The 14,163-nt window shown below is 42.7% G+C and overlaps 1 protein-coding gene across 3 annotated transcripts in view; it reads left to right on the top strand.

The window, feature by feature from the left end:
- efl1 (elongation factor like GTPase 1) overlaps positions 1-14,163 on the top strand; it is a 144,621-nt gene that overhangs the window by 37,334 nt on the left and 93,124 nt on the right. For all 3 annotated transcript variants that reach the window (XM_034184059.1, XM_034184065.1, XM_034184075.1), the window contains 3 exons: positions 10,092-10,228; positions 11,204-11,326; positions 13,360-13,459. In XM_034184059.1, coding sequence (XP_034039950.1) covers positions 10,092-10,228; positions 11,204-11,326; positions 13,360-13,459 — 360 coding nt within the window. The remainder of the gene's footprint in view (positions 1-10,091; positions 10,229-11,203; positions 11,327-13,359; positions 13,460-14,163) is intronic.

A 14,163-nucleotide genomic window follows, 5' to 3' on the forward strand; every position in this document is an offset into this window, starting at 1 on the left:
AGACTAATCAGCTCCGGCTGCAGCAGGTACGTATGGAATGCATGCAGAGCAGGTGATCTTTGGGACCAGGGCTGGTGACCCCTGGTTGACAAGGGCTTGACCATGGACTGTACTGGACAAACCCTTCTTGATGTCACCCATAGTTTTTTTTAAAGGTTTAAAGCTCAAATGGAACTGTTTCAAATGTGACCATCTTGGTGGTGCCTAACTTCACCTAACTTGCGGCCAAACCTTAAATGGATAAAGAGATGGAGCCTTGGCAAGTCTGGGAGGACAAGTGAAGAGGGAACACAGCCTGTCTGAGAGGGCGCTTGATTAGTGTATATTTTTGTGGAGTGGGCGGTCGCTTGGATGTAGGTGTTAAAAGTATGACGGGGTCTGAGGAGGACAGTGACACTCTGGTGCTCAATTCCCACAAGATATTGTGTGAATCCACATGATGCCCACTTGCCAGTATAGACTGCAACCAAAAACCTAAATATCTTTCATTGATTTAACTGATTTCTGACGATTTTTAGACTTACAAGATTTGGACATGGCTCTGTGACGATGGTCTCAGTGTGTCCTGTGACATGTCCCACAGAGTGTTCACCTTGGACTTTGGTTTTTAGAAATGAATGTAAAGGTTCTGCTTTTTCTTCAGAATTTTAGTACCAGCTTTAAGTGAGTTGTTTTGAACATCTGAGTCTATGAACTTGCTGCTCTCTAGACCTCCAAAAACAAATCCAGGTCTCATTTGGGGATTTGGGAAGCCTGTGCCTGCGTGCCTGGAGATGGTTCCTGACCTGAACCTTTTTATTCAGCATGAATGAGCTGGGCCGTGTCTTTGGTCTTGTTTTAATGTTGATTATCTTGAAATGGTGGAAAGCTACTTTCTCTGGTCATAAATTTCTGACGATGTTGCCTGTCCAGAACATCTCCCTGGAAAGATTCTTCGGCTGCTGCTCCATTTGCTTTGATCCTAGTTCCAGCTCTCCTTTTGTTTGACATTGAGCAGCATTCTGCTTCTTTGAATGCTTCCTGTACTTCTGCTCTGGGTGTGGTTGTCCTGGTGACAGTCACAAACCCCCAGATTTAAGTCTGAGCTTCAGGTCTGCGATGAGATTTAATTGGAGCTGTGAAGGCAGACCTTTGTGAAGGGATGAGTTCAGTTGTTGTTGTGGCCTTTTGGCTGTCTCTGGTTGTCCATGGTCTCCACAGCAGATCCAGCACAAGTCTACATCAGGTTTTGGCACGTTTTACACCCGATGGCCTCCTGACGAACTCCAGTTTTTCCTGGACAAACACACACAGTCCCTGGGTTTCTGAAGAGGTCTCCCATCCAACTACTAACAAGGACCCACTCTGCTGAGCTTCTGAGATCCAACAGGATCAGGCTGTGAAGGGAAGGGAAACCAACATTACTCAAGTACATTCAGTTCTTCAGTCACAAATCACAAAGCATGGGGTGATATGGAAAATTTAAGTTAAAAAATAAACAGACCTGCAGTGATTCGTTTACTGTGAGTCCTGTTTCACTGCAGACAGCATGAACCCAAAGACATTTCATATTTGTTCTGCTTAACTTCAGTTCATTTGTTCATATTCATCCTGTCCTGCATATCAGGCTTGACATCCATTCCAGAAAAAATTTGGGACAGGGCGATTTAGCCTAAATATAAGGAAGAAATTATCACTTTCACAGACAGCGGATGAACATATGAACATTTCAGAATCACTGAATATCTCTTATATGTTTTCTGTATATGTTTTACAGTTGACCACAAATTAAACAAATTCCAATGTCTTGCAAATGTGTAGTTTGCCAGAACACTGCACTCATTTTGCTTAATTTTTCACCATTGGGTTTATGCTAACAATGTCTGACTAGTATTTCCAGTAAATACTGATGGTTCAAGAGCCACAGGGTCCAACATCCACTGTTAACTGTGTCAGACATTTCACATTGTCTGTGTTTAGCTTTGTCCACATTTTTCTGGTCTGGGTCAGGGTTCTGGTTTAAGTCAGGGGTGTCCGCAGAATTTCAGTTTGTGGGCTACTCACAAGCAAATCAGCCACATGGGGTGTGCAGCCAGTACATTCTGAGTGCCGGTCCCAAGCCTGGATAAATAAGGAGGGTTGCGTCAGGAAGGGCATCCAGCGTAAAACAAGCCACCCCAACTATGCAGACTAAGAATTGAATTTCCATACCGGATCGGTCGCGGCCCAGGTTAACATCGTCTGCCACCGGTGCTGTTGCCCAACAGGGTGCCGGTAGAAATTGGGCTACTGCTGGGTGAAGACGATGAAGAAGAGGAGGACACAACATTTCCACAAACAGCGGGAGAAGAAGAAAACTATGAGAGTGGGGACTTTGAATGTTGGTAGTATGTCTGGTAAAGGGAGAGAGCTGGCTGATATGATGGAGAGGAGAAAGGTAGACATATTGTGTGTGCAAGAGACCAAGTGGAAGGGAAGTAAGAGCAGGAGCATCGGCGGTGGGTACAAGTTGTTGTACCATGGTGAGGACAGGAAGAGAAATGGTGTTGGGGTCATTTTAAAGGAAGAGTATGTTAAAATTGTGTAGGAGGTAAAGCGAGTGTCTGACAGGGTGATGTGTGAAGTTGGAAATTGAAGGGGTGATGATGAATATCATCAGTGCATATGCCCCACAGGTAGGTTGTGAGATGGAGGAGAAAGAAGATTTCTGGAGTGTGTTAGATGAGGTGGTGGAAAGTCTGACAAGTGAGGAGTGTGAGCTGAGAAGGTGGAGGGAATATTTTGAAGAGCTGATGAATAAAGAAAATGAGCAAGAGAAAAGGCTGGATGATGTGGTGAGAGTAAATCAGGAAGTACAAGAGATTAGTAAGGAAGAAGTAAGGGCTGCTATGAAGAAGATGAAGAGTGGAAAGGCAGTTGGTCCAGATGACATTCCAATGGAGGCATGGAAATGTCTAGGAGAGATGGCAGTAGAGTTTCTAACCAGATTGTTTAATAAAATCTTGGAAAGTGAGATGATGCCTGAGGAGTGGAGACTAAGTCTGCTGGTTCCTATTTTCAAGAACAAGGGTGATGTGCAGAGCTGCAGTAACTACAGAGGCACAAAGTTGATTAGCCACAGCATGAAGTTATGTGAAAGAGTAGTAGAAGCTAGGCTTAGAAAACAGGTGAAGATCTGTGAGCAGCAATATGGTTTCATGCCGAGAAAGAGCACTACAGATGCAATGTTTGCTCTGAGAATACTGTTGGAGAAGTACAGAGAAGGCCAGAAAGAGTTACATTGTGTGTTTGTGGACTTAGAAAAAGCTTATGACAGGGTGCCAAGAGAAGAGCTGTGGTATTGTATGAGGAAGTCTGGAGTGGCAGAGAACTATGTTAGGGTAGTGCAGGACATGTACAAGAATAGTGTGACAGCGGTGAGATGCGCAGTCGGAATGACAGACTCATTCAAGGTGGAGGTGGGATTACACCAAGGATCACCTCTGAGTCTTTTCTTGTTTGTAGTGGTGATGGGCAGGTTGACGGATGAGATCAGACAGTCCCCATGGACTTTGATGTTTGCAGATGACATTGTGATCTGTAGTGAGAGTAGAGAGCAAGTTGAGTCTAGTCTGGAGAGGTGGAGATATGCTTTGGAGAGAAGGGGAATGAAAGTCAGTGGAAGCAAGACTGAGTACATGTGTGTGAATGGGAGGGAGCCCAGTGGAATAGTGCAGTTACAAGGAGTAGAAGTGGTGAAAGTAGATGAGTTTAAATATTTTGGGTCAACTGCTCAAAGTAATGGAGAGTGTGGTAAAGAGGTGAAGAAGAGAGTGCATGCAGGGTGGAGTGGGTGGAGAAAGGTGGCAGGAATGATTTGTGACTGAAGAATATCAGCAAGAGTGAAGGGGAAAGTTTACGAGACAGTAGTGAGACCAGCTATGTTGTACAGTTTAGAGACGGTGGCACTAACAAAAAGACAGGAGGCAGAGCTGGAGGTGGCAGAGCTGAAGATGTTGAGATTCTTTTTGGGATTGACAAGAATGGACAAGATTAGGAATGAACATATCAGAGGGACACCTGCATCAAATTAGATCTGCTCGTTGGTCTGCATCTAAAAAGGAGCGATCACACCTTGGAGAGCTGTTGCACCAAGTGGACTGACATGAATCATGGCTCCAACACGAGAGATGTCAATTGAAACAAAGGAGAGGATTATCAAACTCTTAAAAGAGGGTAAATCATCACGCAATGTTGCAAAAGGTGTTGGTTGTTCACAGTCAGCTGTGTCTAAACTCTGGACCAAATACAAACAACATGGGAAGGTTGTTAAAGGCAAACATACTGCTAGACCAAGGAAGACATCAAAGCATCAAGACAGAAAACTTAAAGCAATATGTCTCAAAAATCGAAAATGCACAACAAAACAAATGGGAGGAAACTGGAGTCAACGTCTGTGACCGAACTGTAAGAAACCGCCTAAACGAAATGGGATTTACATACAGAAAAGCTAAATGAAAGCCATCATTAACACCTAAACAGAAAAAAACAAGGTTACAATGGGCTAAGGAAAAGCAATCGTGGACTGTGGATGACTGGATGAAAGTCATATTCAGTGATTAATCTGCATTGGGCAAGGTGATGATGCTGGAACTTTTGTTTGGTGCCGTTCCAATGAGATTTATAAAGATGACTGCCTGAAGAGAACATGTAAATTTCCACAGTCATTGATGATATGGGGCTGCATGTCAGGTAAAGGCACTGGGGAGATGGCTGTCATTACATCATCAATAAATGCACAAGTTTACGTTGATATTTTGGACACTTTTCTTATCCCATCAATTGAAAGGATGTTTGGGGATGATGAAATCATTTTTCAAGATAATAATGCATCTTGTCATAGAGCAAAGACTGTGAAAACATTCCTTGCAAAAAGACACATAGGGTCATTGTCATGACCTGCAAATAGTCCGGATCTTAATCCAATTGAAAATCTTTGGTGGAAGTTGAAGAAAATGGTCCATGACAAGGCTCCAACCTGCAAAGCTGATCTGGGAACAGCAGTCAGAGAAAGTTGGAGCCAGATTGATGAAGAGTACAACCCTGGCAAAAAATATGGAATCACTGGCCTCGGAGGATGTTCATTCAGTTGTTTATTTTTGTAGAAAAAAAGCAGATCACAGACATGACACAAAACTAAAGTCATTTCAAATGGCAACTTTCTGGCTTTAAGAAACACTATAAGAAATCAGGAAAAAAATTGTGGCAGTCAGTAACGGTTACTTTTTTAGACCAAGCAGAGGGGAAAAAAGTGTGGAATCACTCAATTCTGAGGAAAAAATTATGGAATCATGAAAAACAAAAGAACGCTCCAACACATCACTAGTATTTTGTTGCACCACCTCTGGCTTTTATAACAGCTTGCAGTCTCTGAGGCATGGACTTAATGAGTGACAAACAGTACTCTTCATCAATCTGGCTCCAACTTTCTCTGATTGCTTATTAGGCGGTTTCTTACAGTTTGGTCACAGACGTCGACTCCAGTTTCCTCCCATTCGTTCCTCATTTGTTTTGTTGTGCATTTTTGATTTTTGAGACATATTGCTTTAAGTTTTCTGTCTTGACGCTTTGATGTCTTCCTTGGTCTACCAGTATGTTTGCCTTTAACAACCTTCCCATGTTGTTTGTATTTGGTCCAGAGTTTAGACACAGCTGACTGTGAACAACCAACATCTTTTGCAACATTGCGTGATGATTTACCCTCTTTTAAGAGTTTGATAATCCTCTCCTTTGTTTCAATTGACATCTCTCGTGTTGGAGCCATGATTCATGTCAGTCCACTTGGTGCAACAGCTCTCCAAGGTGTGATCACTCCTTTTTAGATGCAGACTAATGAGCAGATCTGATTTGATGCAGGTGTTAGTTTTGGGGATGAAAATTTACAGGGTGATTCCATAATTTATTCCTCAGAATTGAGTGAGTCCATATTTTTTTCCCTCTGCTTGGTCTAAAAAAGTAACCGTTACTGACTGCCACAATTTTTTTCCTGATTTCTTATAGTGTTTCTTAAAGCCAGAAAGTTGCCATTTGAAATGACTTTAGTTTTGTGTCATGTCTGTGATCTGCTTTTTTTCTACAAAATTAAACAACTGAATGAACATCCTCCGAGGCCGGTGATTCCATAATTTTTGCCAGGGGTTGTACTGTTTGTCACTCATTAAGTCCATGCCTCAGAGACTGCAAGCTGTTATACTTGTAAAAGCCAGAGGTGGTGCAACAAAATACTAGTGATGTGTTGGAGCGTTCTTTTGTTTTTCATGATTCCATAATTTTTTCCTCGGAATTGAGTGATTCCCTATTTTTTTCCATTTGCTTGGTCTAAAAAAGTAACTGTTACTGACTGCCACAATTTTTTTTTTCCTGATTTCTTACAGTGTTTCTTAAAGCCAGAAAGTTGCCATTTGAAATGACTTTAGTTTTGTGTCATGTCTATGATCTGCTTTTTTTCTACAAAATTAAACAACTGAATGAACATCCTCTGAGGCCGGTGATTCCACAATTTTTGCCAGGGGTTGTAATAATAATAATAAATTGAATACGTTCTTGATGATTGTCCTAAATTTTTGTGATACAAAAACACATTCAGAATTAGTGCATTATTTTTCAGCAGTGCCTTCTGATAAGTTAGCAGACTTACTAATCAAACGCCTTATGCTGGATACGATTTCAGCATCTTGTAAAAATCCTCAGTTTCGAGTAAAAACATTTCATCTTTCACATGAAATATGTAATTATGTGCAGTGGTGGGCACAGATAACCAAAAAATTAACTTTGATAACAGATAATCAGATAACTGAAACGTTATCTTTGATAAAGATCAATCAATCAATTTTTTTATATAGCGCCAAATCACAACAAACAGTTGCCCCAAGGCGCTTTATATTGTAATGCAACGCCATACAATAATTATGTAAAACCCCAACGGTCAAAACGACCCCCTGTGAGCAAGCACTTGGCTACAGTGGGAAGGAAAAACTCCCTTTTAACAGGAAGAAACCTCCAGCAGAACCAGGCTCAGGGAGGGCAGTCTTCTGCTGGGACTGGTTGGGGCTGAGGGAGAGAACCAGGAAAAAGACATGCTGTGGAGGGGAGCAGAGATCGATCACTAATGATTAAATGCAGAGTGGTGCATACAGAGCAAAAAGAGAAAGAAACAGTGCATCATGGGAACCCCCCAGCAGTCTACGTCTATAGCAGCATAACTAAGGGATGGTTCAGGGTCACCTGATCCAGCCCTAAGTATAAGCTTTAGCAAAAAGGAAAGTTTTAAGCCTAATCTTAAAAGTAGAGAGGGTGTCTGTCTCCCTGATCTGAATTGGGAGCTGGTTCCACAGGAGAGGAGCCTGAAAGCTGAAGGCTCTGCCTCCCATTCTACTCTTACAAACCCTAGGAACTACAAGTAAGCCTGCAGTCTGAGAGCAAAGCGCTCTATTGGGGTGATATGGTACTACGAGGTCCCTAAGATAAGATGGGACCTGATTATTCAAAACCTTTTAAGTAAGAAGAAGAATTTTAAATTCTATTCTAGAATTAACAGGAAGCCAATGAAGAGAGGCCAATATGGGTGAGATATGCTCTCTCCTTCTAGTCCCCGTCAGTACTCTAGCTGCAGCATTTTGAATTAACTGAAGGCTTTTTAGGGAACTTTTAGGACAACCTGATAATAATGAATTACAATAGTCCAGCCTAGAGGAAATAAATGCATGCAAGATAAAACGATAAACCACCCAAAAATGTATCGGAAGTTGCAGATAACTGATAACCGATTCCAGTATTGTCTCTGGTACATTTGCAACTATTAACAAGCTGAATTTGAGTTTTAACACCACGGTCGCTTCTGGTAGCATCAAAAGCGACAACAGACCCAAACAATGAGCCCGCACTTCTGTCTTTGAACATCTTGCCCCCTGCTGGAAGCTCCTGTTTACTACATGGCTTCCAGCACAGAAGCAAGCTGCGAGGAGCCACAAAGCTCAGCTCTCTGCCCAATCACAACGCGCCCGTCAGGCGGAGGTCTTGGAAAATAAAGCAATGCTGAGTTATGGTTTGGTGTATAAATAAAATTAATACTGATAGAATAACTCCATTAATTTAAATTCTGTCATTTGTAAAAATGACAGAAATGATATGTGTTAAAATATAACATATATCTTTTAATGTTGAATAATCCACTAATTCTGAAGTTTTGTAACAAACACAGACAGATCGTAAAGGATTCTGGGTAAAATGTGCCTCCACTAAACACTGACTGGTTGAGTCATTCATTATGTAAACCAACACGTTAATGTGACATGTGTTGTGTGTTGGTGTTTACAGATAAATGTGTTTTTGTAAAATATTCCATTTTTTTTATTTGTAAAAACAGGCATTTTTATGGAGCCCTGGAAGTGTCATCGCAAAATGTTTTGCATGTGGAGAGAATGTGCACACGTTTTATGATGATGTGCGCATGTTTTATTATATTGTGCGCACGTTTTCTGATGATGTGCGCATGTTTTATTTTGTGCGCACGTTTTATTATATTGTGCACACATTTTAAGCATCGTTTGAGTAAAACAAGGCATGATCTACTTAAACGTGGCCACAATTTGTCAAATGTGCACTCAATATTGTCTTGACACATAAATGTTGGCTATTAGCCAACAAACCAGGAGACAGTGTAATACATTTCCCCATTAGAAGTGGATCTGGTCAGAGTCTATCATCATGGTTTGGGCGCACAAGGACATACAGAGAACTCCAGCTGCTCAGCACGACATCTTCTGGAGTTTAAGCAGATTAAAAAGGATGCTGAGGGCGAAGCGTCTCCCTGTCGTGAGGATGACAATTTAGGTCATATTATGAAGTTCATTTTGAACGAAAGGAAAACGTGCGCACGTTTTATTAATTCGAGGGCTCAATTAAAGGAAAATGTGCACACAAATGATCACAGCCAGGAAATCAATTTCAGTTTATTTCATTTATATAGTGCCAAATCAAACAAAGTTGCCTCAAGGCGCTTCATGTGCGTGTAGTCAACATATATCAAAGGTTTGTACCAATTGTCAAAAAATTCCTCCCAAGTTATTATTCCACCCTAAAAATGTGTGAGGAGTTTATTTCAGAATGCAGACACCCACTAATGAAACTAACGGAGTCTACATTTATAAATCAAGGGCCATAGCTGTGGTAAAGTGGTCCCAACTCAAACAATATGATAATATTACCATCCCCTAACAAGGACTTGTACCACGTTTCACTTAACTCCTCATAAAGTGTAAGAGGAACTGATTTCAGAGTGCAGGCACCCACTCATGAAACTGATGGAGTCTGGATTTGTTAATCAACGGCCATAACTCTGGTAAACTGGGCCCAGCTTGAACCATATGATAATATGCCTAGGCTATTACCAACCAATAACAAGGGATTTTATAACAAGTTTCACAAAATTCCTCATAAGGTGTAGGAGGAGTTGATTAATTAAAGCATATACCCTTTTTTGGACGGACGGATGGAAATTGCCATGACATAATCCCCCTTCAGGCCCTCGTGTGTCACATTGTTGTCACGTCTGTCTGCTGTTTGTGCTTGTTGGTTAGGTTCGCTTGTCTGTTTGTCTGTTACATCTTTGTTGCAGCTGTCTTCTGTTTGTTGGTTGGGGTTGTTTGTCTGGTTGTGTGTCACGTTGTCATGTCTGTCTCTTGTTTGTGTAGTTCTTACCCTCCTGGTCAGTCTTCCTTGGAAATAAATTATTGTGCCTTTATTTGTCTCAGAGTGCGTAAATGCTGTAATGATTTTTGTCAGACGTGTGAGGAGGGGTGGTCGAGGAAGGAAACTTTGTTTACATCCAAAGGTTGTGAATGTGTGACATCTGCTGTCCAAAAAAATGATTCCTACCACCTTTTAAGTTGAAATGTGTTAATGTGGAGGTGCTGCATCTTACTTGTTGAGTGCCGAGGTGTAGCACAGATTCTTTTCGAACTCACCTGGGTTGGTGAAGCTGGACTGCATTCAACCTGCTGCAAAACAAACATTATTATTAACACTGTGCTGGTGGTAATGTTGTTCCATCTTTGTCTATTTTCTCCAAGCAGAAATGATGAAAAGGTTGAGAAGATGATGTCATCACTCGACGTGAAGATAAAGGCAAGAGACTTTCGTCACTCTGACCCCAAAGTCCTCCTGGTTTCCATCTGCAGCCAGTGGCTCCCTGTCTCAGAGGCCGTCCTCTGTATCCTTTCTGCACAAGCCTCTTTGCTGCTTTTCATATTCAACACAAGTCTCTTCAGTTTCCATTATTTATCTGGATGCTAAACTTGTAACAGTACACAAAATAGACTTTTATTATTTGCTACTTAAACAGGAATTTGGGGGATAATCTCAGAATCTCCTCATCTTTCCATTTGTCTTTCTCTGTGTGATTCCTCTGTAAGCGGACCTCCTGAATGTTTTGGTGGGTTTTTCCAATTTGACACACCATCTGAAAATGTGCATGAAGGAAACCTTTCCAGTCCAATGTCTTCCATAAGAGATCATCTTCTTTCTTCTGCTCCCATTACAGGGCTCCACAACAGACCATCTGTTTCCATCTCACCCTGTACTCTGTCTCACCAAGCATGTCCTCTCTCAGCACATCCATAAACCTCCTCTTTGACCTCCCTCTTCTCCTTTTGCCTGGTGGCCCCATACTCTGCATCCTTCTCCCTGTATACCTTGGGTCCCTCCTCTGCACATCTTTTGCCCCTCTGATATGAATGAACCTATCAGAGGGGCTACTCTGATATGTTCATTCATAATCTTGTCCATCCTCTTCACTCACAAAGAAAGTTAGCTCTGCCTTCTGTCGTATTGGTAGCGCCACCATCTCTAAGACATACAACATAGTAGCTGTTCTCACTACTGTCTGTAAACTTTCCCCTTCACTCTATTCCCTATGTTTATTCAGTACCATGTGAAGGTTATTCCCTCTCTTACAGTATGAATTGCTTTGATAGTTTCTTCGTGTGCTGAAACTGAGGAAGTGTTCTTATGGTCTTGTCGGTTGTTCTGGTTGGTTTTTGGTGAAGCCAGTTCTGTTTTGTGTTTCATTGTGTTGCCGCTTTGAACTGAAAAAGGAACACAGATTTCCCTTAAATACTGCTGTAAATGTTAGCTCCTCACTGCTGGTGTTCTTGTGATGGTCGACAATTATTCCTTAACATTGCAGCGATGGTGTGTCACAAACTTCCCAGTCCACTGGACATGATGGCGGAAAGAGTTGAAAAACTGATGACTGGTGGAACCAGGAGGTTTGACTGTCTGCCTGAGGAGACACAAAAATTGAAAGCAGGTAGCACACGCACACACACACACACACACACACACACACACACACACACACACACACACACACACACACACACACACACACACACACACACACACACACACACACACACACACACACACACACAGAGAGAGAGAGAGAGAAAGAAATGCAGAGAGGAATGAAGGACACCATTTGTGGTATAGTGACCCATGACCTGCTTATAGAGGAATCAAAGCACTTTGTTCCTCCAAACCTACACCTCATTCCATTGCAGTTGTGGCTGAAGATAGTTCAGTCCTGACAGATGCCTCTGCTGTACTGTCACTTTGGGCTACTTTGAGCAGTTGTATCAGGCAGAACCTCCTGTTGAGATGTTGGACATCTCCAGTTGCCAGGGTTCTTATGGCTTGATTCTCCAGTCATCTGTGAACCACCAAATTTTGGTGAGATCATAAAGGCCGTGAAACATAGGAGGATGAGGAACGCTCCATGGATCTGTGGTTTTCAAGCTCAGCTCCTCCAAGCAGGTATAGATGCTATTCTTTTTGCATTGCCACCAGTCTGGGAGTCAGGTACAAGCATCATCTATAGCAGTGGTGTCCAAACTCTTCCAGAAAGGGCCAAGAGGGTGCTTTCTTTGCAGCCACTGACTCCAGCAATTGATTTCACTGATGAACTCATCCCATCTGCTCAGTGAAATCACCTGCTGGACTCAGTGGCTGCATAGAAAATCTGCACCCATTTGGGCTTTTCTGGAATACGAGGTCTGTTAGAAAACTATCCGACCTTTTTATTTTTTGCAAAAACCATATGGATTTGAATCACGTGTGATTGCATCAGCCAAGCTTGAACCTTCGTGCGCATGCGTGAGTTTTTTCACGCCTGTCGGTTGCGTCATTTGCCTGTGAGCACGCTTTGTATGAGCAGTGGTCCACCCCTCTCATCGGATTTTTATTGTGAATAAAATGTCTGAACGATTTGGAGCTTTGCTGCATTTCCAGAAACTGTGAGAGATCTCCAGGTGGACACCATTCAGAAAATTCAGATGGCTTTCAGGGACGATTTTATGGGGATTACACAGATTAAGGAGTGCTCCAGCCGGTTTAAAGACCGCCCACAGCGGCTGAGAGCGTGGCGCACTCCGAGTGCCGATCGACAGGCTGAAACCCCGCTGAAACAACCAGATCATTTCCAAAGTGAAGGCTTTGTTGATCCGGGACGTCGTCTGACTTCCACAGAAATGGCAGAAGACATGGACATCAGCACTTTTTCGGCACATTCCACTGTTACAGGAGTTTTTGTCATGGAAAGGGAAGCGGAGGGATGCGCCACGGAGCCGCTCATGGCGCGGACAAAAGCACCTCCGTGTTGGTCTCACAAGATGGCTTTCAGATGGCTTTCGGTGGCTTTTCAGTTGTGTGACTATCCGAGAAATTGTGGATGAGCTGGACATGCCAGAACATGTCCTGTGAGGCTTCATCACAGCATTGCTTTGCGCCATGCGGCTCCGTCCCGACACGTGAATTTCTCCGCTCCTCTTTCCATGACAAAAACTATTGTGACAGTGGAATGTCCCGTTCATTTCCAAACTTAACGCTGTGTTGATCTGGGACATCGTCTGACTACCACAGAAATTGCAGAAGACGTGGACATCAGCAATTTTTTGGCACATTGAGACAGACGTGCGGAGAAATATATATACGGTTTTTGCAAAAAATAAAAAGGTCGGATAGTTTTCTAACACACCTCGTACATTGGACACCACTGTTCTATAGTGACTGGAAGAAAGGACTTCTCTGACTATAGAAACAAAACGGTGACTCTGTGCCCCAAAAGGTACTTGCAAGAATTATTATGATCAAAATTCAGTTGTAGTTATTTGCCAGCAACAGGAGCAGTCTGGCACACCCAAAATGTCAGCTGCATCATATAGATATGTGAGTACATCCACACTTTTTCCCTCCATCTGATGTCCATAAAGAATTCCAATAATGCTGAGAGCTGCTTTGTGTTCTGCTCTGTTTGTCAAGTTGATGGAATCTGTGTTTTTCTAGATTTCCTCAAGTGTTCAAGTGAGGAAAACGCTCCAGTCATCGTCTTTGTGTCGAAGATGTTTGCCGTGGATTCCAGGGCCTTGCCTCAAAATCGACAAAGGTACAACTCCACCTGTTTTCATTTGTTTTTGTTGTAGTGGTCCAGTTATACAGTGATGTGCTGCTGCTGTCAAGAACACCTGAGAAAGAACGCTAATCACAATAACAATATGACTCTGTTTGCTATAATCTGACGTTGAAGATTCAAATATACTCAGCACTAGTTCCCTTCTTGCTGTGTTCTGAGCCTTTACTGTACACTCTGTACACCTACAACTGTTCTTCAACCCACCAAACCAACTGCATCATAAAATATGCAGATGATACCACAGTTGGACTGATCTGCGATGGGGAATGAAACAGCGTCCAGGGCCGAGGTGCAGAAACTGTTGCTCTGGTGCTCACAGAAAAACCTGAACCTGACAAAAGAACTCATCATGGACTTCAACCCCCCCCCCGACACACACACACACACAAATGGAGACACCTTCAGGTTTCTGGGCAAACACAGCTCCACAGACCACACCTACACCTCAAACATCAGGGCTCTGGTTAAGAAGTCTCAGCAGCGGCTACACTTCCTGCATATCCTCAGGAAGATCAACCTGGACATGAAGCTGCTGCTGGCCTTCTATCACTCCTCGGTGGAGAGAGTACTGACATACTGTCTGGGTGTGTGGTACGCAGGCTCCACAGCCGAGGTTGAAAGGTGGTGCAGAGGGTCATAGACATTGCCCTAAAGATCATCAGCTACCCTCTGTCCAG

The sequence above is a fragment of the Thalassophryne amazonica genome, chromosome 2 (assembly GCF_902500255.1).
Source record: "Thalassophryne amazonica chromosome 2, fThaAma1.1, whole genome shotgun sequence".
Taxonomy (NCBI): domain Eukaryota; kingdom Metazoa; phylum Chordata; class Actinopteri; order Batrachoidiformes; family Batrachoididae; genus Thalassophryne; species Thalassophryne amazonica.